The sequence below is a fragment of the Aptenodytes forsteri genome, unplaced genomic scaffold (assembly GCF_000699145.1).
Source record: "Aptenodytes forsteri isolate BGI_AS27 unplaced genomic scaffold, ASM69914v1 Scaffold243, whole genome shotgun sequence".
NCBI lineage: Eukaryota > Metazoa > Chordata > Aves > Sphenisciformes > Spheniscidae > Aptenodytes > Aptenodytes forsteri.
In genome coordinates, this window is record NW_008795314.1 from 2,810,307 (window position 1) to 2,835,476 (window position 25,170).

A 25,170-nucleotide genomic window follows, 5' to 3' on the forward strand; every position below is an offset into this window, starting at 1 on the left:
TTTCCAAGGATTAGTTTTCCTGAACATGAGGGACTTCTTTTACATAATGAAATATTTGTCTGGTTGTTTCATCTTACTGAACATTATGTTTATTACTGTTGGCTTTGAATAAATGAAAATTTGATTTTTCTTATTTCTGCATCAGACTGCTTATTATGCATAAGACATGGTGAAAATGTGTCCGTGATTTTCTTGTCTACGTGGAGGAAGCAGCCAAGAGGCAATATTTGCAGGTGTCACAAAACTGTCGAAGTTGGTCAAGATTAGAGAACACTAGCGGATTTTGAAGAGTTGTAGTAAAAGGAGAGGCTGTTATGATGGCAGATAGACTCTGATGTGGGTAAAAAAGTAAACTAATAGCCATTTAAAAAAATACTTTGCACAAGTTGTTGAATTTGTGGTCTGTGCATAGACCTTTAACTTGAGTGCTTATATTTTTCATAGATAGCTCAGTGAAAATCTAACCACAGTATGCAGTAGCGTTTGAAAAAACAAACTGATCGCTGCAGTATGGAGCCTGCAAAGAATGTAATGGGAAATACCAAAACTGATGTGGTGCTGTTATAAATCAGTGGCTTGTCTTGGAATACTGTGTTCTGTTCCAGTCAGCTATCTGAAAATACAATAATGCTGAAGTCAGGGGAATTCAGAGGCAAGCTGGGTGCACAGGATGACTAAAATGAACATAAGATTGCACTTCCTCATGAGAAGATGAAAAAGACTGAGGGCTGGGTTCTAGCTTTAGTTGTCTAAGGCAGTCTAGCCTAGGTGTCTAGCCTCTCTCCATAGCCAATGCAAAGAGACAGGCACCTACAGAAGGTGATTCAGACCATTTTAAGATAGCTAAGATAAATTGCCCTATGGAGTTGCACGTTGCTCAGAAGCCAACAGGTTAGAAAGGCTTGAAGAGATTATATGCTCCGTTCCACTTTGTGACTTCCAATGAGCAGTTTTTTAAGATAATTTGCACTGGAACCTTCTATCCTCTCCTCAAGTATTTTTTTTATTAATCTGTCCACCTCCATATTGTCCCTTTTTGTGCATAATCATTTCAGTCTGTACATATCTTCACCTTTTACCTACTGTCGTTCCTACTGTCATTCCTTCTGGGGTCCACACCCTCCTCCTACACTCTTCCCCAGAGCCTCTCTTCCCCAGAGCTCCTGCCTACTGAGCTGAGATGAGGAAATGCAGTGGCGTGGTATTCGATGCTGCTCTAGATCCATGTGGCGTCAATGTGATTTTGGAAACTCTAGCTTTTCGTACTAGTAGAAAATTCAAAATACTCAAAATTCACAAAGCAGTTTTTATTTTCTGTCTTTTATAATTTCAGCTTGGAGACTAATTATGTTCTTATTACTTTTTGAGAGCTGAATTGTTAATTCATTAATTATTTAATTAAATTATTATTTAAGTGAAAATATTTTTACTGTTGATTTCTTTCTTCCACTCTTGTGCCTTTCTTTAAATTGTGCAACAGAAAGAATAAATTTGTGAATTCTTTATAAATAATCTTATGCAGTTAATAGCATTATTCCTTGAAACCACGTTCAGTGTTATTAATCAAACTCTTCTTTGTAAAGTATTTGTCATCTCATTCATTATATTACTTTTAAAAATCTTCACCACTTTGCTCTTCAAGCAGGATATAATTATTTGGGTCAATACTTAATTATTTCCTTATTTTTGTCTGAGTAACATCAAAGGAAAAGTCCATAAGCATATATTTGGCTGTGCAGAAAACACGTATCATTATGATGTGGTAGGAAGAATGGACCTTTCTGATCGGTATGCCTTAAGGTGGTGTAATTGTTTCTGTAGTTGGAAAAAGCTGCTTGAGGTTCATATTCCAGATCTAGAATCTTTAGCTGTCCTTCCTCCACCCAGATAAAACAATCCTGGGACACTTTGTAGGCCAGCATAATGCCGCTATGTGAAAGGAAGCTGTGCAGGTGTGAAGGTTGGCACTACTAGATTCCTTTGAGCAATAAAAGCCCAAAAAAGATGTGTCAATTTCTACAGCTGAATTTGGTTTTGGTTAATAAATGATGATATATTCTTGTAGAGAGGCAGTATCATATATATTTTTGTATATAAATATGACATATATATGTGTATATATAAATAGTTGCTTATATCCTTTCAAATCTAAGTATTTTTATGCAAATTTTTCAAACTGGGTGCCCTTCTGAAACTTTTTGCTGATGTTCTTTGGAGGATTCAGCTCAAATATCATAATCTATTTCTGAGGATGGAAGGTAGAGGAAACCCATTTTGTATGAACTGGGAGTAAAGAGATTATGTGATTCCAGGAGTTCTGGTAAAAGCAGAGTTAAGGAAGAAGCTTTTTAATCTAAGTAGAGTGGGATACAAAAATCTTATCAGCAACATTATCAGGAAGGCTAGACTTGTATCCAAGGCTACTTGCATTAAATACTCAGTAGGGTACAAAAGATGAGGACTGTAGTTGAAGATAGTTATAAACTAAAACTGAAAGTGGGATTGGGCTACAGACATGGCCCAAGAGATCAATTTTGATGAGCTGGGCAAGGAAGTTCAGATTAAAATGGTTGGAAAGAATGGTGAGTGCTAAAACTAGGACCCAAACTACAAAGAAGAGAGGAGAACTCAAATATGGCAGGGGAAGTGTATCTATTATTGTTTGTTTTGCCAGAACAGGGAAAGGAACTAAAGAGTAATGAATTGTATCATTTCTCTGCTGGCATCAACAACCAGTTAAACCAACTGTCTAATCCCCCTCTAGGGCTCATAGCAGTAGTAGATAGTACTTCTATATCCTGTATTGGCTCAACTGACTGAGGTCTGTGCTGTGGACTTAAGGATTCCTACTCTTCTGATGAATTACATAGATATCAGTATGGTAACATGCAACAGTATTTGGTTTTTGTCTTTGTTTTGCTTCTAATTACACACACATATATAATGGAACACTATTATGGTTGCAAAGTTAATTGCTCAGAAGATACAAAAAGGTGAAATTAAGGTAATCCATGTGTCCTTAATTTTGTCCCTTTGTGCATGCCGTTTTGACACAAACACATTCTACTGATTGTTTAGCTTTCCAAGATTATTTAACATACATCAGATGTACTGAAAAAACATTTCACTTAACCTCTGTTGACCTCAGCTTTCAGTAGTTGATGCTTCTGAAGATTGGAAAGCAAGTGTGGCTGTGAAGTTAGGTAATTATGCAGGCTACCTAGCTAATTGATTCTGGTGTTCCCTTACATCTTAGGTCTTGACTTTGCAGCTTTAACATTTTTTTGTCAGAATTGACTTTTTGTGTATGATTGATTTTTTTAAAAAGGACAAATTGAAAACCCACATTCAATTTTGGACCATTGTATTTATGAAGATGTAGCACATTTCTGTAACTTAATTTTACTGTGTACTGTGGATTACATCATTAATACGTTTCTCCAATCTGAAATAATTGTATAAGTTAATATGCACATCTAGATTTTCTAGAATGTAGCAATGGGAATTGAATGTTTATTTTTGCTTTTCATTGCTGTCAAGCTTTTTGTATGTATAGTACTTTTTATAAAGAATCTGAAAGTTCTACAAAAGTGATTTAATTTTTTTTCAATAATTGTAAAATAGTTCCTATTGTATTATTTTATTCAGCTGTGTCTCATTTAGGAGAAGGCATGTTTAAGTAATCTTTTTGGTTGCTTTAAATCTAGAGGATTTAAATCAACTTTGGAGTAGCTTGTGTTAAAATGCACACAGATGTTGATTCTGTACTCTCTCTATATGGATACTTCTTTTTCAGTGTCTATATTGCTGGCTTTCCTGAGTATACACAGCCAATGATTGATCATTTAGTTAACATGAAGATTAACCACTGGGATAGGTGAGTTCATAAAGTCTAATTATTAAGATCCAGGAATTGACTGTTCTTCGTATCATGCTTTCCTAGATGCTTTTTGTAAATTTTACTTATACTAGAGTTTGCAATAGCATTTGACTGAAGGAAACTGGACAAGTAGTAGCTGATGTCATCTATACCTCCCTGGCATGTTGTCACTTAAAACATGTTTATGAATTTTGTCTTTTTGCCATGACCTCAATCTGTTCATAGATTAATAAAACACAATTTATATGATATATAGTGTATGTGAGGGGTGAACACCATCACCATACAATTATCATAATTTAAGTAGATTTCATGCATAGAGATGGTGCTTAGTCATATTCAGTGTTCATGAAGATTAAAATGTGTACATATAACGCAAATGAGATTATATCATTGCTGATAATAGTTTGCATCATGAGAAATAATAATAGTTTACTGTAGTGTCCCTGCCAATGCACAGAATGAGCCCTCAGGTTCTACCATCCACACTTATGTTTTTCTTTGTCTCTTTCAGCAATAAGTTCTATTCATATAGCTAAAAGCTAGCTGTAGGCTGTCTGTTTGGTCCACTGTTTTGTTTTGTTGGCTTTTTTTGAGGGGGGAAGCATAGGATGGACAGAGACTGTTGTAATTTTTAATATTGCTGGTGTCTTTATTTTGGTTGGGGACAGGAGTCCCTTCCTGACGTTATTTTTTTTAATACATTACTTCTACTAAATTGCTAACCCAAAAAAATCCCAAAGTGCTTTTTTACATCTTCAGTGTTATTCGAGAACTTTCAACCAAAGCTCTGCATCACCTTACTCCACGGGCTCCTGAATACATGGCAAATGTGGGTAAGTAACAAAAGTTCTGCATAGCGTGCCATATCAAGCATTCTAGTTTATGTAGCAAAAATGTATTGAGAAGATTTAAACATGCACCATGACTTAATAAAAATTAAGATTTCCCCTGCAACTTAATACAGTGTAGTGACACTAATAGCTTTACCAGTTTTCAGATTTTATGCAAAAATTATGAAATACTGCCAGATCTTTTTTTATCTGGGAACTGGACTTCAGTTATCTGGCTACACTGGACCCTACCAGTTCCGAGATGAATAAATGGGTGTAGTTCTGTTGCAACAATTCAGGCAGCTAGTCCTCAAATTCCTAGCTTTTGCTTTGTTGATACGGCTTTGATGTCGTAAAGGGTGGGGGGATCTGTTTTGTCTTGTCCAGTCTGACATCTTCAGAAGAATTCCTTTTTGACTGTTGTGTGTGTAATCAAATGTTTCTTAGCATGAATTCAGGATCCTTTGCTCGGCCCACTCAAGATTCTGAGGACGTACTAGCTGCTTTTTAATATGGCTGAAAGACAGCAGCTGACATCCAGGTGAATCTGTAGTTACAGATCTTACCTAGGCTCCCTATAGTGGACTAGGAAGGTGGCAGTTTACAAGGAAGTAAAATTCCATGGAAGTACAAGCCTTATTTCCCTTACCGCTCAGCCAACCCAATGCCTAATAGCAAGTACGTTGTTTTATTTACTCCAAACAGGGAGGTAGTTGCGAGTACAAAATTTCTTGGTGTGGGTTAGTATGCTTTGTCAGAATTTACTTACTTTTTAAAACTTGGTTTTCATATAATGGCCAGAATATATTGGCCTGACTTTCCAGAAATAGTTTTCCCATGTTATTTCTAGGCAGACATGATTACATTTAGAACTGTGATCTGTCACTATGTTTAAAAAAAAATAAATTATTTAATCTCTTCCAGTTTTGCCAAGACTTCTACCTTTATCAGTGGGCACAGATCTGCACACACGCCATGGGGCAATTCTTGCCTGTGCTGAGATCACCCATGCACTGTGTAAACTAGCAGAAGAGAATAATAGGTATAAATGCAAGATTATCTTGACTATAAATTTTTCTTTCATGTCTGGTCTATTGAAAACTTCCTGAGTATAATTATGGAAATCTCCATCTTGCTGAACTTCTTTTCCATTGAATTTTTGTTTGTTTTGATCAGTCATGCCAAGCCTTCACATTTTATTCCATGATGTTATAAACTTAAGTCTAAATTCATCATCAGGAAAGTGAGATCATTTGCTGCCTTACTTGGAGAGTTCAAAGTTATCATTTAAATATAGATTAAACCCCCTTTCCCCATAAGTATGCTGTCTTCCCAGTGAGGGGACAGTCTTTCGTCTTCAGTGTTAGAGAAATACCTCCTCAAGCAGCTTGTTGAGTTGGACTGATTTAATTGTTGCTGCTGAGTGCTGGCACAGATATATATGTATATATGGGTGTATGTGTGTGTACACACACATGTATTGCATATAGGTGATGTAGCCAGAATAATTGACAAAATTATTTGGATATGTCTTTGCTTTAATGTTGTGATTAAAGAAATGAGACATTTACCTTTTCTTTCTTTCACAAGAATCACATGTGAAAAATGGTTGAAAATCTTTATTGCAAAAACTAGAATTTGGAAGTTACGTTAGCAGTAGAATTTTATAATAACGTGACTTAAATTGGGATGAGCAGCTGTTTAAGATCAAGGCAGTGGAAAATAAGACTCCAGAGTGCAAACTTCACTGAAAATACATACAGTTCTGCAGGAGTCATAGATATATGTACACTGTAGAAATACAGACAGGCTTTCTGGGTCATTTTTGTTCTAAAAGTTGGATAATTACTCTCTGATTAACCTTTTTTGTTTTACTTCTGAGAACATTCTGATGCAGTCATACAAAGATATCTAAAGTGATGCCATCTAACAAATTTAATGTTGTCATTGTTTGTACAAGCTAAATATACTGAGATGAATTCAAACAGTAGATATCAAAAAGCGTGTACTGATTTTTATGGCTTTAATTATTGACAAATAGGAATTGTATTTGCCAGCAGTGTCTATCAAAAGAATTTGTGTTAATCTTAAAAGTTCCCTTCTCAAGAAAGTTGAAAAGTTAGAGAAAAAGATGCAGAGCGTTTTTACTAGTCATAGTAGCACTTGAAATTGATGGAAAAATCACAGAAGTGTTGGAGTCCAAAAAAACAACTGAGCTGAGAAGGGTTATTGGTGTGTTACTGATTATAATGTTATTAGTAAGTGACACTAATTTTTTGTAGTCCTTTAAGAATGAGTTTGCTACATGTAAGGAAAGAACTTATATTATTATGTTTGCTGAACTATTTAAAATTAAATATTGCATATTTCTGTTGAGCATAATTTGGAAATCAAATGATTGTTTTTCTGTTTGAAATTACAATGAAGTCATGGAAGAAAAATTATTTACCGCATGATTAGGAAACTGGTCTTAAAAATTTTGTATACCTTTACAGATCTATAACATATTATTTCAATGAAAAATCATTGGAGGGACTTAAGCAAATCCATCAAGAGGTTTGTAGCAAGTATAAATGTATCTTTTAACCTGGTATGTTGTATTATTTTTAAACAAACATTTACAATTAAGGCAGCTGTTCTCCACCTTCCTTTTCCCCTTGCCCAAAGTAAACAATCTCACAAACACGAATTTGGAGACACGCTCCAGACTGATAGCTAGATGTCCTTGACCGTGTGTCTTACTCCAGTATAATTTTGTATTTGGTCCCTTTCTGTTCTGCCAGCTTCTTAGCTAAGCCACTTTCTCTGATGCTGTCAGTTGCACTTCTGAGATACTGCATGGGGTTTTGCTTTGTTTTTCTTTCCCCTTCTTTTTTTCCTCCCTTTCTGTACATGCTGACTGGCCTTGCAGATAGATGTATGGCTGTTTCCTTAATGTGACCATGCTCAAGAGAGATCTCCTAGTGAGTCCATTCTCTGTCCTTTCTACTCTTTTTTTTTTTTTTTTTTTTACTTTATTGGGATTTCATTGCTAAATCCTTGCATCCATAATTTACATGTTTTATAGAGCTTGAAAATCATATTCTGTATTTCAACTCATGCATTGTCTTTATCTCTACTTACGACAAATTAAGTCTTGTCCTGCTCATAGCAATTTAAAATGCTTCTATGGAGATTGTTTTGCCTAACTTGTCCCCTTAATTTTAAGTCATCCCGTGGTGGTGTTTTTTTCTTTTGGCTCCTATTTCTTCACCTTATGGAACAGACAATACTTCAGCATTCAGGCTCCTACTTGTTTTCTGCAGTATCTGTAGTACCTTTAGTCCCAGTTCTGACGTGCTAAAGCTGTCAGGCTTCACCATTTACCCATCATGCTTTAAAGTACATAGGTGCTTGCTTAGTTCTGTGCATAGGTGAAAGCTGCTGCTACAGGTTGAAGAAGCATCTTTGTCCTTGTTTAACTTTCTCATGTTGAAATGTCTGGAAGCTTGATCAGCAGTATCTGTACTGTTACAATGGCCTTAATTCGTTATGATACTTTCCAGTTTCTGCTGTTGTCTGTTCTTGTAATTAATCTGCAAAGTTGGTGTAAACTCTTTGTTTTTGAAAATCTGGGGTTTGGGGTTTTTACTACATAGGAATTTGATAATCTCTGATTTTTGAAGATGGCCTACTGTAATGTTAACAATGAGATAATTTTTTTCAGTCACATTTGAACTTTTGTTTGTTTTTCCTGTTTAATCTGTAGCTAACGAAGTTATTTTCAGTTTTCAGACACTGCAGTATATCATAATTTTAAAAGGGCCAACTGTGGAAAGCAAATGTATTTTAAAAAGCCAAACTAGCTTCCAGGGTATGTGCAGGAGCAGCTAGGATTTGGAAATAAGAAAATTGGTGCTTTATGAATGTGTTAAATTGATTTTCTTTGAATGTAAAATTCAAATGGGTATAGAGAGGTTTTTTAAAAAAGATTTGTCCTTTCAATTTTATTTTTAAAATAATGCACTGTGTTGCATAGCTCACAGTATATAGATATTGCATGCGAGGAGGAAAAATGAAAACACTTGTATCAAACAAACTCTGCTTTTTTTTTTTCCCCAGCTTTGCAGTCGTCAATTGTACAGGTAAGAAAATGGATGCAAAAAAAATACTTTTTTGCATTGGAAGGTATCAATTAGAAGGAATGAAAACAGTAGGATCCTAGGGGGCTTTTTGGTTTGTACAAGTTAGTTACACCAACCATAGACTGCCAGTCTCTCACAGTTCGTCAGAATGCAGGCACATGCATTCTTTTGGCTTTCTCTTCCTATTACAGAGGCTGATGTCGTTTTATAATGGTTGTGGTGTTTAGAGAGTGCAACTCACAGGCATGTTAGATTAATGGGAAAGTGGTAAGTACTGGTCTCAATATTGTGATAGAGACAGTTAAAGAAAGAATGTGAAACAGAATATGCTCACTAATCCATGGCTTCAGCATTTCCCATTATTCACCTGTACTGTAGTACTTGTATGGTTCAAATAGGTCTATAGAAATGATCTTAAACTAATAAGTTAATGAGTCCAAAATTGACTTACTTATTTTTTAAAGGAGCTTCTATCTAAATTCTAGAATTACTTTCTTCATCCTGTGTAATGAGTAGGCCAGGAGTATTACAAAAGGTTCAATGCAATTTTTCAACTCTTGTGCCAAAGAAAATGTAAATGAGTTTTCACTGAGTTGTTTTTCATTTCCTATTTATTGAAGCTTCCAGGAAATAAAGGGAGTTTGCCTAAGTAACTGTTAAGTAAATGTGAATTAAAACTAGTATATGACTTCAGAGTTTGTTCCTAAATTTGAGGAAATCAAAACGTAATTAATGACTTGTATTCCCTAACGGTTGTATATGTGAATGAGGGTTTTTTTCTGCTTTAACTGACAAATTCTTTGAGCTTTTGGGCAGTTTAGTTCGCTTCTTTGCATGTGACGTGTCTGAAAACAGTAAACCTTAAGTAGTTTTTTGTGTAATTATTAATTATAATTTAAAGAATTTTTATGTAAGTTTTTGTATCCTGAAACTTTCTGAAAAAATGTTAAAATTTACTTCTTGAGGGTTGTACATACTGGTGTGAAACTTCCACTCCAAAGTTAGCTTGTACTGGCGGATGGTTTTAATGCTGATACTGTATATTAGTGTCTTTGTGGGTGGCTGTCTTGGCTCCCATAAATTCTTTAATGTCAGGGTGGAGCTTGGGTGTAATTTGTTTTTGTCATAATGTGCACTTCTTGCACTTAATGGTATTTATAAGATGCCTACAGAAATGTTTTCATTCTAGATAAGACTTCTAATTCAACTCCAAGCAAGATTGATTCACTGCTGTTTAATAGTTAGGCTGAGACAAGGATGTCTACCATAATCCATATTTTAAAATACCGGTATACATAAAATATTTTAAAATAGGACAAGAAAAATAAACTAGGTTATAAAAACAAACCAGCAATTTTGAGTATTGCTGGGCAAGCATTTAGTGAAACAAGCCAAACTTGTTTCATGATGAGTAATTATTGCACATAATATTCCAAAGATTTCCATTTGAGAAATTGCTACCGGGAATTTTCGGTGTAACAACATCTTGTAGGAAGGTTGAAAACCTGTGTGTTTTATTTGTGTTTCTAGTTTTTAAAGTGCATTAACAAAAAGCATCAGACCACATATCTCAACTGTTTATTAGATATTTTGCTTTCACTTCTGGCCACAAAATAGCTGTCTTTTTGTGGACCGAATGGATTTTAATGCTTTGATCAAGCTGTTTTCAGAAATTGTGTTACCTGTGAGAAAGGGAGAAGGAAGTAAAGCGTAAAAATGCTGTGTTGTGGTTTGGTTGGGTTTTTTTTAAGTTGTAATTTATAAATTTTAAGCTGGAAAATGGGTCGTGAGTTTCTTGATTGTCTAATGCTTAGGATTCCATTGAATCTGTAAGTACCTCAAGTCAAAAAAGTTAAAGCCAAAGTGCTGTAATGGAGACCTTCATTTAACTAACCGTCTTACTTTGTTTAGCAGCTCTTGTAATGTCTTTAACCTGATTTTGAACGACGGCCATGAATTATCCTTCAGACAGGACACAGTCCAAGTTTTGAGTTACACTGCACAGTCTCTCAATTTTGAGTATACTTGAAGCAATCAAATTTGTTTATGCTAATTGTAGAAAATCCTGTCCTCTACTGTATTAACATTTTTTTAAAAATGCAAGTATCTTTCTGCCTTCTTCCTCTGTAAGTCCTTTTCTGGATTTACCGTAGTACGCTGAAAAAGGAGAATGCAAGTCCAGGCACATCAGTATGTACTTCCTTCCATTAGTCTTGATTCTGACACGTTTGATGCACTAGTTTGTCTTGAGGAGCTGGTTGGTTTAAGCATTTGCATGTGCACTTCCAGTTGAGTATTGCGCAGTGAGCCTGATTTTCTGTATTAAATGGGCACTAGTTATAGCAAGTCAATGCAAACCATGCCACTTAAACAGAGTGTTTGTCCATTGTTCCTGTTTTGTGGTATACAGGTTATAGAGTTATAAAAATTGACCTGTATTTTATTTGCTTTAAACATTACTAAGACAAAAACTTGTGGCATCTGTTGCTTTAAGCTGTCTTACTTGGGATAGGAAGTCAGTTTAAACACAGTGTTAATGGTCAGCCTGATTTATATTATGCTTCCACCGAACCAGCATGGTTAGTATCTTTTTTGTAGCAGGTACATTTCTGTAGTGCATCTAAGACCTTGTACTAGTTTTCAATATGAAAGTCCTCAAGAAAAAAGTATTTTTAATAGTAGTTCTGTTAAGATTTTTTTAAAATGCATCATCTGATATAAGGTTCTTGACTGAATATTCAGCTGAATAGATGTTCAGATTTTTTTTTTTACCTCCTTTCTTGTAGCCAGTTCTGAGTCTGATAATGTAGGTCTTACTACACAGAGTTGGGTAACAAGATAATTTAGGGACGGATGTGGAAGTGCTGCAGATAGATATGCTGGGCTTCTTCCAGGTAGTTGCACTGCACTTCTGTATTTCAGCAAATGTTCTATTTATTGGGCCTTCAGGGTTCCCATCAGAGCTGGATATGACAGGATGCACAGAGTTCGTTAGCGACTCCCACACTGGATGATTCAGTGCAATGTGCTGCATGCCGAGTTTTGCTCTGATCTCATTCTTGTAACATATGAAGAGTCTGGCTGTGTGTATTACACGGTCAGCTATGTGACACGAGCAATTTTAGGTTTTTAGAATAGTAGCCAGTGTAAGCTGGACTGTCATCTTCAGAGTTTTAACTTTTCCAAAAGAGTAAGGTAGCCTGTAGGTGTTGACAGGTGCTAGGCAAAAGAGAAACTCGTCTCATTTCAAAGACCTTTAAGGTTGCAACTAATCTTGATGGTTTCAGGGCAAATGTATTTCTTGGCAGTCATCTACGTAAAAGAGTTTTTTAGGCATATTAACTTAATCAGCAAATAATTCCAGCCTTGTAACAATGCTCGTCTTAACAATTCTTCCAAGTTTAAATTATTTTTTGCATCCAGTAGCGTGAAGGTTCTAGGAGATCGTGCTATACTATGTTCTGAAGAGTTATAAGGTGAAATTATTTTGCTACTAACTGAAGTCACTGGGAAAACTCTTACTTCCATAGAGCCAGGATTTCACCTGTAGTCTTCTGGTGTTAGCATAAATACAAGATGTGTATGGTCAGCATATGAATTTACAGTAACCTAAAAATAGGTGTTTGTCAGCTTAGTATAGTTTATTCTCTGCATCTTCAGGGGATGACCATAAGAGCTTTATTAAATACACGGGCTTTTTTGTCTGTGCTCAAAGGTATCTCTTTCCTCGTTTGGGTGCCTTATGATAAAGCCATTTTGTACTTCCAAAGCCCAGTAAGTGTACGACCTGGACCTTTTAAGTTACCTCAATTCTATTTGGGACAAAGAGTTCCCATGGAAAATAACTGGTTATTATTCATATGGAGATGAAAATACTTATTCATCAAGTGTCTTAGCTTCCTGGAAATTGAGTATTTGCAATTGAATCTCTTCAGCTATTCCAGTAGTTTTAACTTCAGATTCAGATGTTTATGAAAACGTAGATGCTATTCAATTCTAAACAGCATCAGTGACTGTTATTTTTATAATCTTAAAGGTGAATTCTGAACTTCTCACAAAAAGCAGGTTTTAAATAATTAAAAAAAAAAAAATCCACAGAAGTACCTTGAACTTCTGTATGCACTGAAAACAGCACTGTCATTGGTTCTGATTCAGGCCTACATAATTTTAAAATAGATACCAGCATTCTTAGGTCAGTAATCTTAATTCATCCGTTCTACAAGGGGTTATACATTTTGATTACATTTTCCACAAATAAATTGTGACTCATCCTAAGATGTTTCTAGGAGAGAAGCATTGCTGTGGAACTGCACATAGGAAGGAATGCTTAGGAGCTCATGGAACCTGGGCACTGCATCAGTCAATTTACAAATTGAATTAATAATTAAACCTTGAAACAGGTACATCTAATAATGTGATGCAATTTGTGGATGTGTCTTTGGAAGAAAAAAGAGAGAATACTGACTGTACAGCAAAATTCAGAATCTCTGAATTAGGTAGATCCGTATCTTTTTAATTTAGTGAAAATACTGTAGAGGGAGATAAAGTTAATAGAAAGATGCGCATCATGTTTGACAAACTAAACACTGACTGAGGAAAGATCTAGGATTATGATAGAATTCTCAGTTCTTAAAATTGAAATATGTATGAGCTGTGGAAAGGGGAAAAATTTTAGATGTATTGATGGACATACTGTGATGTCTAGGCAAGAAATAACTTGAAAAGTTTTGCAGAGAAGAACACATGGTATCGCAGTGCCTTCAAAGATAGATTTGATTATAGTTTCTGCATTACATGGAAATCTCACTGTGCAAGTCACTGTCACCATTCTTCATTCTTGCACAGGGACAACAATCCTCAGTGAAGCTCTAAACTCTGAAATTAAATGGAATTGATGTAATGCCAAAGGAAGGGATAGCTGTCAAATTATTAACATAAGAGTAGCTTTAAATGGCCTGACTTCCTTATTGGCAGTGTGAAGAAATGGAGAAGAGCAGCCTTTATGACTCAGTTCTTGCTTTGTAGTTTGAACAGAAGTCTGTATCTGAATCCTTGCATCAGCAGACTCTGTTGCACACCAAACAAATTTACAAGATCATTATTTTATACTCATTTGCAGTAAGACAACAGACAAAAGGCAAGGAATGGGTGAGGACAAAATGAAGGGGAAAGAAATGTTGAAGAGGAAGCAAGCCTTGCCACATCATTCTTCTGTTTTTGCCGCTGTCTCGACTCCTTGCATCACTTCTTTGTTTTCTAATTTAAATTTTTTAGAAGCTGAAGAGCAGACAACATGGCAGGAAGGTGGGGTAGATAATACAAAGACCTTATCAGCATGGGGATGTAGAATCTGTGCTTGCTTCCTACGATGATAAACCGAGCTGTGGATTATTACATAGAGCTTAAAATATTGATTGTCGAAAGCAAAGGTTTCCCAATTAAAGGAAGTGCTGATCTATGGCAAATAAGAATATTGTGGAGTTGGCATCTCTGCTTTACCTGAAAAACCAATGAAAATATTGAGCAGTCAAAAACCCAGTGCATGTTACAGGAGGCACCTACTTGTGAGGAATGGAAAAACTTGTTTAAAATGTTTAGGCTTTTGAAGCTCATATAAAAGGATAAATTGGAGAACAAAGTTCTAAGAGTTGTTAGGGTTGCTAAGTTTGCCTTCTGAGCATGGCTACTAATTTTATTGTGGGGAGGGAGGAGGAGAGGAGGGAAGAAAAGGTTTTTTTTAAAAAAAAAAAAAAGCCAAGCAAATAAACAAAAAAGCCTTTGTTGTTCCTCCCCCTTGCTGGGAGTTTCTGCCGGAGCATGGCCATACAAACAGGTGATTAAGGGTTGGGCACACCTCAGGGAGGAAGTATTCCAGCAAGCAAATACAAAAAAGCCTTTGTTGTTCCTCCCCCTTGCTGGGAGTTTCTGCCGGAGCATGGCCATACAAACAGGTGATTAAGGGTTGGGCACACCTCAGGGAGGAAGTATTCCAGCAGAAGTGAAGGGAGACAGGAATAAGGAGCCAAGGGAGGAAATAGCCAAAGGAAGGGCAGGGGTCAAAGGTTCATAAAATGGAAAAATTAAGCCACAGAGGGTGACACTGAGCAGAACACCCCAAGCAGTGCTCACGGCACCTCGGGGATATCCATGTAACCAGCAGACATTGCTATGTGGGGTGAGGAGATGTCTCTCTGCCCAGAGACATGAGAGGCTAAAGAATGGAAACAGGCCCTGCCACTTCTGGGACGCTTCTTCCTCTTCCCACTTTCTGCCCAGTTCAGACTTTCTCCTCCTAGTGCTGTCAGTGGCCAGGCTAATGTTCAGACAGGGTAACTGAGCTGGATAAGCCTGAGGTCTGAGCTGGCGAGACCATCCTTATGTAACACACACACTTACTTCAGGAGGGTCTGAAGCATCTTGAGCCATTTGTTCCTCTCCCTCTTCTGATGTGTTGGAAGTTTTTACCCCCTCGCTTGTGGTGATGAATGCAAAATCACCTGGGAGGGGGCTTTAGCGAGGAAGGAGAGGGTGAAGAGAGAATGCTGAGAAACTTCACCACGAAAGTAAACCAGTTAACATTTGTGAAAATGGGAACTGGTAAGTGACGTTTCTATTTAATGTTCCAGAGATGAAGATTTTGTTAAAAAATTGCATGTAATTGCTTTTCAGTTGTGGAAGTCAGGAGCTCGTAGAGGCTGTGTGACTGAAAAGTCTTGTGGCAAGTCCCATAGGTTTGGAGTGCTTCTGAAGCAAGTGAAAAGAAAAGCAGAATGAACTTGACAGTCTTTTATTATTCACATTAAAAATTAGAAAGACTGGGACCACATTTTTGCAAGAAGAAAGTTAAATATTGAGGAAGTCAAGACAACAGTTGATTTAAAAAGAAGTATTTTAGAGTTGGTCAAATACAAAACTGCAGGTGTTTTGTGATCTGGTTTCATTCTGAAATGGTTTTGAGGGTTTTTTCCTCACTCAGGCCTCACTCACTGAGGCAATGCACTCGGATTGCTTGTGGTAGGTTGTTTTCTGAAGGCTCTGTTTCTGCTTTGCAGGGGTTTAGGTGGAGAATTGATGAGACCAGCTGGTAAGTATCACAGCTGTGGTGTGAAAGCCGAAGATGTGCAGTAATGAATTCTTCTGTTTACTTTTTTCCAGTTTGTTTTGCATATATTGTATTGAATGCATAAATAAAGTATGCACAGTAATTAAAAAAAAACAAGGTTTGGAGGCCAGTCAGAAGACAGGTACACCAGAACATTGGTTGCCAGCACAACTGTGAATAACCCTGTTTGTGTAAGAGTTGGAGATAGTTCTTGGTTTTATGTCACACATTCTCTCCTTCTGTTGTTGCACACAGTGAAATTTCTTCAGGGTTGAGCTGGCTTCCTTCATTGATTTACTCAGATTCCTCTCCAGAAGAGATGTGATCTGTCCATTAAGACAGATGTCATCGTGTAACTAATGATTTTATCATAATACGTATGTGCGCAAAGGTGAAGAATAAAGACCATATAAACAATAGCTTGTGGAAAGGGTGGTACCACAGAAAAGATGATGCGTTGTTCACATGGGTTTTGAAGATTGTTATATACAGAACCACTGTAAAAAGGAAGGGCATTGCCGGAAAAAGTACTCATCCAGGTAGCCTGGGTGGATAAGGAAATGATGCCAACTTGAGTTTCCTGCCCATGGGTTGAATGAAGGAAGTGCTACATAGCAGGTTCTGGCTTTGAAGATGCGAAGCCATCCAAACTTAGTGGGTAAAGGTGTTTGAGTACCAAGATGGCAGGGTGATCAAATAGAAGGGGTGAACGGGGCAAGGGGATTTCTGCAGTCTTTGAATGAATTTACAGTCTTGTGACATGATAATGCTGGCTGAAAGAATAGGTAGGGTTTTTTTAATATGTTTTAGCTTTTAAGCAGCTGAGTATTTCATAGTATTGGAGAAGTACAAATGACAGTATTTTGGCATGATACAACTGTGTGCGTGGAATAAGAGAAGAATTGAAATACTCCACAAATTGCCTGCATGTCTAATGAAGATGATGGTCTCAACCACAACAGAGCATAAAAGAAGTGTAGAGAACTAAGGAGGAACCCTAAGAGACTTGGGTTTAGTCACATTGTACTTAACCTTGTCTGTGAATAAATATTAGAACAAAGAAGCTGACATACAATACTGAATGGAGTTTGAGCACAGGGAGCCTGATTGTGTGACATTACCATAGTGAGGACTGAATTCAAGAGTAGATTTGGAGCCCAGTAAGTTGATTATAAATGAAGAAGGTGATTAACTGTGTACAGAGCCCAGAGTAAGATTCAAAGATTAAGTCATGGGAGGAGAGGAAAACAAAAAGGTGGCATTATATAGTAGCTTGTTCTGTCCTCTCCCTCCTCTCCACCAACTCTCCACCAACTCTAAAGCAGTCAGATAGTGAGCATGGATCTATACTGATCTGTTTTATTTGAACTGATCACCAGGAGGTGAAAGATAGTGTATTCCCCAAGTGCTGAGTTTTCATTTGAGCAATGCAGTCAATCTATCGTATAGTAAAAGTTTGCAATGTTTACTGTGTTAATCTCTATTCCCTAAACCAGCCTTGAAACACTAAAAGAAATACTATTCTGAAAGTGGGTTTGTAAGCTTAGTTTATAGATTTATTTAGTTTTATTTAAGTTTATAGATTTAAAATAATGACTTAATTATTAAAATTACATTTTCTCGTATTCTGAGTATCAAAGGAAATAAAGCTGCATCCAGTTTTATAGCTCCTAGCTCTGTGCAGTGAACAGATGCCACTCCTTGAAGGTCCCAAAAAATGCTAATAAGAAGTAGGAAAACCTTTCATATATATATTTGAATAGTTTTTTAGGGGCTGTAGTATTATCCTTGTCCACGTTGTTTTACTATCGACGACACTACATAGCCATTTACAGACTGGTATAGAAACAGAAAGGTGGCCAATATGTACATATGCACCTTAAATGGCAGAGGGGGAAAAACATACCACCAAACAATGGATTTGCATGAATAATGGGACTAACTCATGTCACAGAACAGTTACTCATAGTAGCTTTTTTTGTATGTAAGAATAGCAAGTGTAATTTCCTTTCAATTTCTAATGTCACATATTTTGGACTTCAAATTGCAAATTTTCTTCAATTTAAAATTAATGCTAATGTAGCTTGATGTGGTTGTATCTTCAAAATTGCTACAATTTCTCGTTTTTTTGTATTTATCCAGTTATTATATTTATTTTCTTGCAGTCTGCACTTTAATTGAAAAGTTGTCGCTATCAAAAATACCATTTAGAGGAGATCCAATAATCGGTATGTCATATTTTAAATAACCCTCCATTATCTTAGTAGTTATTCATTAAGCTAAACTATTAACCAATGATGTTTTTCGAAGAAGCAAGATTAGCAAGGTTGGGTGGCCTAACAAATTAAAAAAAAAAATCAAAAAAGCTACACAAATGCTGCAACAGATGGTGGTGATGTTTGAAAATTTGTTTTCTAGCTGTTTACTAATATTTTTTTTTCCCCTATCAAGTTTTCAGCATTACCAGATGCAGTGTTTGCGCTATGTACATTGTAAAACAAACCAGAACAGCTATACTAATTGAGAATCACAACCTTGTTTATTTTGGAAAACCAAGGAAACACGTCAATATGTATAATTGCTTGTCTTTGTAAAAAATAAACAGAGAATGTTGAAGTTCAGAAAGTAAGAAAAATTCATACCAATTATGTTCCTTACTATTTCAGGTGGCTGGCAGTGGTTAATAAATGACAGTCTAAGAAGTCTCCCTCTTGTTTCAAGCGCTGCACGACAGCATATAAAGGTACAATAGTTCCTTCTTCTTCATGTCATCACATTAAATACAGAATTAGAAATATTTTTGCTTTCCGGTGGTGGATTATTTTCCATGGAATCTAATTGGTTCTTGAATGTTTGTTTCTTAGATTGGTAAGAAGGGTTATTTAAAAAAAAAAAAAAAAAAAAAAATAAATTTCTCAAAATTCAAAGGGACCTTTTTGATTAATACTTGAACAGCTATCACAAGGGTTGTTCTTGTATGTACATTTGGACAAAGTAACTGACAGGTGCTGGCATTGACAGTGGGCTGGCGGTGCATAGTCGCTGATGGTTGCTTGAAGGTACTTGCTGTTGGCTATATGGTTACACTGATATGATATTTTGCTTCTATTTTGGTGTACCTGTAATATGTGTAAGATATATTGATTTTGGTAGTTTCAGAGAACTTTTGTGAGAATTAAAAAGAATCTCTGGATGATGTCCTCAGGCCTGATGTACTGAGGGTGTGTTTGTTAACAGTGAGAACACTGGTGTGATCAACCAGTTATTCAGAACCATGTGCTTAAATTTTCCATTAAACTCTGTTGCAAATCCTTTTACTGTCCTCTCAAGCTACTCTAATTCTTAATATTAAATCCATTGATGGATATGTTTCATACTATTTTATGTACATGATCTTAACGCCTCCAGTTATTTGCCTTAATTTTCCTGAGTAATACCATGACAGTTTGATCTTGCGTACTTAAAGGCTCTCCGAAATTATAAAGAAAATTTTCATCTGCCCTGTTAAAGCTTATAGCCATCACAAAGACAATTTGAATATAACATACTGTGTTCATGTTGTTAGTTTTTAAAAATAAGATAAAAAGCCATTGCAAATATCTGGTAGCTCATCATTTAAAGTCTTCCTTGGAAGACAGAGTAGACTAGAATGTATCCGAATCACTGAAGAAAATTAAAAGATGAAATTTGAATTCTTGGAATATTCTTTTGGCATTAGCAATTTATTCCAAGAGTTTGTATGTCTTATAACTGGGATTTCTAAACCAAGCTTAGAAGAATTAATTATAGACTTTAGAGAATTTTGACTTGTTTGGTTAACATTAATTAATGTTAAGCAAAGTATGTTTAGTGAATGTCAATTCTCACTTGATTTCTGTATATATTTGAGAGAGAAATAATTTTAAGGGCAACGCTTAAGACACTGAAAAGTAATTTTTTTTTCTGACATACAGTATACTCTTCCAATGTAACTTCATGCATTTAAGGTGAAAACCATTCTCTAGAAAGTGAAGGATTTGAGCAACCTGATCCTAGTCGAAGATGTCCCTGCCCATGGGGGGGTTGGACTAGATGACCGTTAAAGGTCCCTTCCAACCCAAACTATTCTATGATTCTATGATCTACAGCAATTAGATAATTCTGTATATTTTGCTGCTATAATGTCTGTGGTAGTTAGAATATTATTTAGATGAATACTGGTTTTCTTTCAAGTCCATTATTTTGCATAGAGAACAAGTCTGAGGTGTCTTTGAGGGTAGAATTAATAAGCTGTACAGGATTCCTGTGTTATCATGTAAGATTTCTTGTACCTGGAGAACATGAGTATTGATAAGGATCGTTGCTATTAATATGGAGTGAACAGTGCATAGTTTTTTGTACGCTCTCAAATTTATTATAATTTTGGTCAGCATTATATTGTTAGCTGAAAAGTATAATTCAACCATGAATTTTATGAGAAAACTTGTTACATGTTTTTGTATTAGTTTTGTGTTCTATATTGGTGACCGAAACCACTCTGAAGATTAGGAGGTTCAGGCATAATACACAACCTTTGATCCTTTTCTAAACCAATTAAGATTGAGATGCAAGGATTGTGATACTGGATATTTTTGGGGTTTTGTTTATAACCTTCTGTCCGTGGTTTTTTTCTGTTTCCTTTCTATAGCTTTCTGGGGAAATATGGTTTGTTTCTTATCAATCTGGCATCAATATATTGAATATAAAATAATGACTTCTGTATTTTGTAATACTGTGTCATCCTGGAAGTCCTTCAACTGAACTGAAAATACAGTTGATACATTAGTATTAACGTCTTAAATATTAATTTAGCTTACTGGTACTTTTGAAGGAATAATAGTAGAATCTGTTTTTTTCTTGCATAGGTTTCCTATTCAACTGTTCTTAAACCAGTATTGGGAAGAAATAAAAAGAAAGTAAATGTCAGGAGCAGAAGGGAATGATTTAAAAAAAAAATCCACTTTCTTTTTCCTTAACCTTTTACTTCTAAGCACAGTTATCATAAAGTATGACCTTAGTAAATATATCAAGTTTACAGTTTTGCCTCTGTTACAGGAGTCTGCAGTCTCTGCACTGGCTGCGCTGTGTAATGAATATTACATCAATGAAAAGGGAGAAGCTGATCCAGCTCTACAGGGTAATGACTCATGTTTACAGTAGAGGCAGAAAATATTGGGCTGGACCTAACTTGCACTTTGGAGGTATTGGGTAGAATGGGGAGGAGCATCACTAATTTTAAAGGACCTTAAAATGCTTCAGGAAAGAATGATAAAACCAACTGAAATTCTAGGAAATGTCTCAGGGGTTTTGCTTGTTTTAGACTGGAGGTGAATACAAGGTACCATAATAATGAATATTAGGAAAAACAGATTGCTTTTCTATTCCATACTGTAAAACAAAGCAGCAAAGAATATGTGTGTGTGGCAAATCCTAAATTTTAATGAAGTGAGACATTTCCGCATTGTATTTTGATAAACTGTATGCCAGAGATAGTGGCTGACTTAAAGAAGAAGAATTCGTTAGGCATAAGAAGAGAAGGATAGCAAGGACACCCAGAGTTCTTGTAAATGTGCATGTGAAACCTCATCTGTTTGGATTTGGATCAGTAGTACAGGAGTAGGCTTAAACTTTTGTTAGGGGCATTTGAATCAACATCTTTTTTTATACTGGTTTTCTTGGACGTTTTTCTTTCAAGTATCAAATTGTATCGCGTCCATCAGAGACAGATTGCTGGATTGTATAGATAGATATTTTAAGAATAACAACATTTATATTCTTGTTTTTCTAAATATGACAGTGAAATTACATATACTTAACAAAATAATGAATACCTGTCCTATTTTTTGCCATTAGTAAGTCATTCCTAAATCAGGTAACAGAATACCTTATTTCTATTATGGTAGTTCCCAGAATGAACCTGATACCTCTCACATACATAGTAACATGCAGTCCATGCCCCAAAGAAGTTATGGGTGTTATATAAAAGCAGCCTATCTTGATTTTTAAATCTTTTCTATATTGCTAAATCTCTGTATTTTTGTCAAAAAAATTTACCAAAAATAGCCCTTTCCTTCATGCAGGTTGGCACTGCATGCCTGATTTTTTGTAGGCAGCATGGGAAGATGTGATACGGTACTGAGGCAGATCAAAAAAAACCCACCTCAGGAAAGGGTAATGTTTTGTAAAAACAGAACACTTTGGGCAGGAGGAGACAATGCTGAATCAAAGAAAGCAAGCTAAAAATGAGCTGAAAGGTTAATAGGTCACATTTTATGTAAGGATGAAGTTTCAAGCTTCTGTAAAAGTGGACCAGAAAACTCAGCCAGGTGTCAAGATCAAGAGGGAGGGAGGATCTACTGGAAGAACATGCAATAGATGGGTGCAGCTGTCCTGATGCTGTACTCTTTTAGATGCCTATGAAGCTTGATTATTTTTTCCTGGATTCTAGGTTAACTTTTCATCTGGCTTGTGCGTGAAGGAATCATAGCGATGTATGGTCTAGGGACATAATTAGAGTCAGATTTGTAGATAGAGGCAAAATTTTTCATCAGACTTTCTGGAATGATTTAGAGAATAGAATTGTGAGTTGGAAATTTTTCTGTTCAGAAAAAATCTCTAGTCAGCTCTGTCTTGATTATGCTTTTATTTGGCCTTGTACTGCTCTAAAGCCTCTTCCACACATGGTAACAAAAGTGCCATTATACATGCAAGCATCTTTTAAAAGAAAAAAAAATTGTGTATTTTCATCTCTGTGTCAGTAAAAACTATATATTTCATGACCATTAAAATCTGTATGTTGTGAGATTTAAATCCACCACTAAAAATCCTCCCCATAATGTCTGACATATGCCTGTAAGTGTGGAAGCTACAGTGCAGAAGACGTTCAATGACGATACAGGTGCCTTAGATAAGTTGGTTAAAGCAGGTCTAAACATGATTAAGGGGATTAGGGAAAAAAAAAAAAGTTTTTGGTAAAATTTAACTAGTGTTTCACTATGGCTTGACAGATTAAAATGAAAACACAAATCAAAGATACTTTAGTGATTCGGCGTTCTGAATCTGTCCCTATAAGACTGCAATTTTATTGAATCACTTCTTTCACCTCTGTTTGTTTTCACCTTTTCTTTGTTTTATTTTTTCTGTCTTAATGTGTTCTGGTTTGGTTTTGATGACTTTCTCTTTTAATATTCTTTCAGGATGGGTTGTGTTGAATTAATATTGTAGACACTTCATAGGCCATATTGTTTTATGAAGCTGAAGACTCTTAGAAGAATATTAACATTTGCATTACCCTCACTAGCATAATTACTAAGTATTTATAAGTAGAGCTGCTCGTTTGCTAGTTGTCATGTCTTAATTTTATGTCATTTGGCTAAAATATCAATCTTAAATTTACATCAATCAAAGGGAAGACTGTCATTGTCTTACTGGCTAAGATCATCTTGCTGTCTAAGCACACGTTGCATCTTACTATGGCCTCAAGACTCTATCTTACACTCCAGTGGTTTGGAAATTTTTAAATAATAGATGTCCTTATATGAAGGTATTGCTAACCTCTGGACAGAGAACTAGTTCCCTGATGTGAGGAACTAGTTGAGGCCTGCCAGTTGCATAGGGATTTAAAAAAAAAAAAAAAAAAAGTTGACAGTCATGAGTTATGATTAATGTGTAGTTTCTTATGGTAACTATTCTTTCTTCCTCTAGCAAATATTGCTCAATCATTTAAATCTTAGATTACAGTAAGCAATGACACAATTATGTAATCTTCCTAGCACAATTATGTAATCTTCCTAGGAGCTCTGATTCTTTTTCTTTGAGGATTAAAAAGTGCATATTCAGTAAAGTGATTAATAAGACCACCTTTCTCCTTTTTGAACCAGAGTTGTGTTTATTGCAACTCTCTTCGTTGTTCTTAGAAGCTTTTGTGGAGTACTTTGTTTTTCTCTGCATTTTACAGAAGAGTTTAATATAGTAGCTGAAAAATCTGGTAAAGGAAGTATTGTCTGTTAAGTCTATGATAAAGACTACAGTAGAAATACGTAGACAGAGTCCTTTCCTGACTTTTTTTCTTTTTTCTTTTTTTCATTCATCCTCATTTTCTTCTTCATATCACGTCACTTCATTGCTGAGCCTCCTTTTTTCCTGCCCCATTCAGTTTATTCTTGTTCCTTTTCTGTGTGCTACTGTTTGTAGAGCCATTGTCCATGTTTTGTCATGTAACAATGCACAGAATCTGAGCACAGTATCCCTACTTCAAAGCGGTTGCTTCTTTTTGAGCTTCCTCCTGGAAAAAGCCCAACTTTATTTTTGTCTCTATATAAAAAGTGACATGATGTGATCTTATTGCTTAGGTGTGATCCATGTGTGCGTTTAAATCCTGAGTCCAGTTAAGCCTTTTTTGGGGGAAAACTGTTGAATAACTGACCTTAACGAATCCAGAGATGTCTTTCCTAACACAGCGTACTTGTCTTATTATGGAAAATGATGACCTGTAAATATAAGAGAACTTGTTCCCCTGTGTTTGCATTTAAATTCATGCTTAGACTTATTCTTTGGATTTTTAAAAATTACAACTTTTTAAAATGGAGACCTACTTTTTTTGGGGAAAACTGTTGAATAACTGACCTTAACGAATCCAGAGATGTCTTTCCTAACACAGCGTACTTGTCTTATTATGGAAAATGATGACCTGTAAATATAAGAGAACTTGTTCCCCTGTGTTTGCATTTAAATTCATGCTTAGACTTATTCTTTGGATTTTTAAAAATTACAACTTTTTAAAATGGAGACCTTTGTCTTTTCTCTCTCTGAATGACTAGGATTAGTCTGTTTAAAAATCTGACTTCATAAGTAGAAAATAATTCATTCATTTAACAGTGAACATCTTAAAATTTTTAGTATTTTTTCTGTGGGAAATTAAAGGTATTCTGTATTTAACTTTAATGAATTATAAAATTTTCTAGCTGCTCTGTTTGGAGGATCTTTTCCTGTTTTAGTTTTTCATTAGCCAAATGTGTAATGATAATGATGTGGTAGTTGCTTTTTTCTCTGCAATTGTTGCTTTTCACTGCAATTGTATTTTTTCTAGATGAGCTGGTGACACAGTATGTTTCAGAACTACAAAACACAGAGGAAATGATTCGTTGTGGCTTTTCACGAGCTCTTGGGGCCCTTCCAAGATTTCTGCTGAAGGGCAGGCTCCAACAGGTGAGA

The 25,170-nt window shown here is 35.7% G+C and overlaps 1 protein-coding gene across 1 annotated transcript in view; it reads left to right on the forward strand.

The window, feature by feature from the left end:
* Positions 1 to 25,170, forward strand: part of TBCD (tubulin folding cofactor D) — a 134,799-nt gene that overhangs the window by 75,186 nt on the left and 34,443 nt on the right. Inside the window, exons 18-27 of the mRNA XM_009279453.2 lie at positions 3,797 to 3,877; positions 4,643 to 4,716; positions 5,638 to 5,755; positions 7,209 to 7,269; positions 8,815 to 8,837; positions 15,890 to 15,921; positions 18,105 to 18,167; positions 18,606 to 18,682; positions 21,013 to 21,094; positions 25,046 to 25,164. Of these exons, the coding sequence (XP_009277728.1) occupies positions 3,797 to 3,877; positions 4,643 to 4,716; positions 5,638 to 5,755; positions 7,209 to 7,269; positions 8,815 to 8,837; positions 15,890 to 15,921; positions 18,105 to 18,167; positions 18,606 to 18,682; positions 21,013 to 21,094; positions 25,046 to 25,164 (730 nt within the window). The remainder of the gene's footprint in view (positions 1 to 3,796; positions 3,878 to 4,642; positions 4,717 to 5,637; positions 5,756 to 7,208; positions 7,270 to 8,814; positions 8,838 to 15,889; positions 15,922 to 18,104; positions 18,168 to 18,605; positions 18,683 to 21,012; positions 21,095 to 25,045; positions 25,165 to 25,170) is intronic.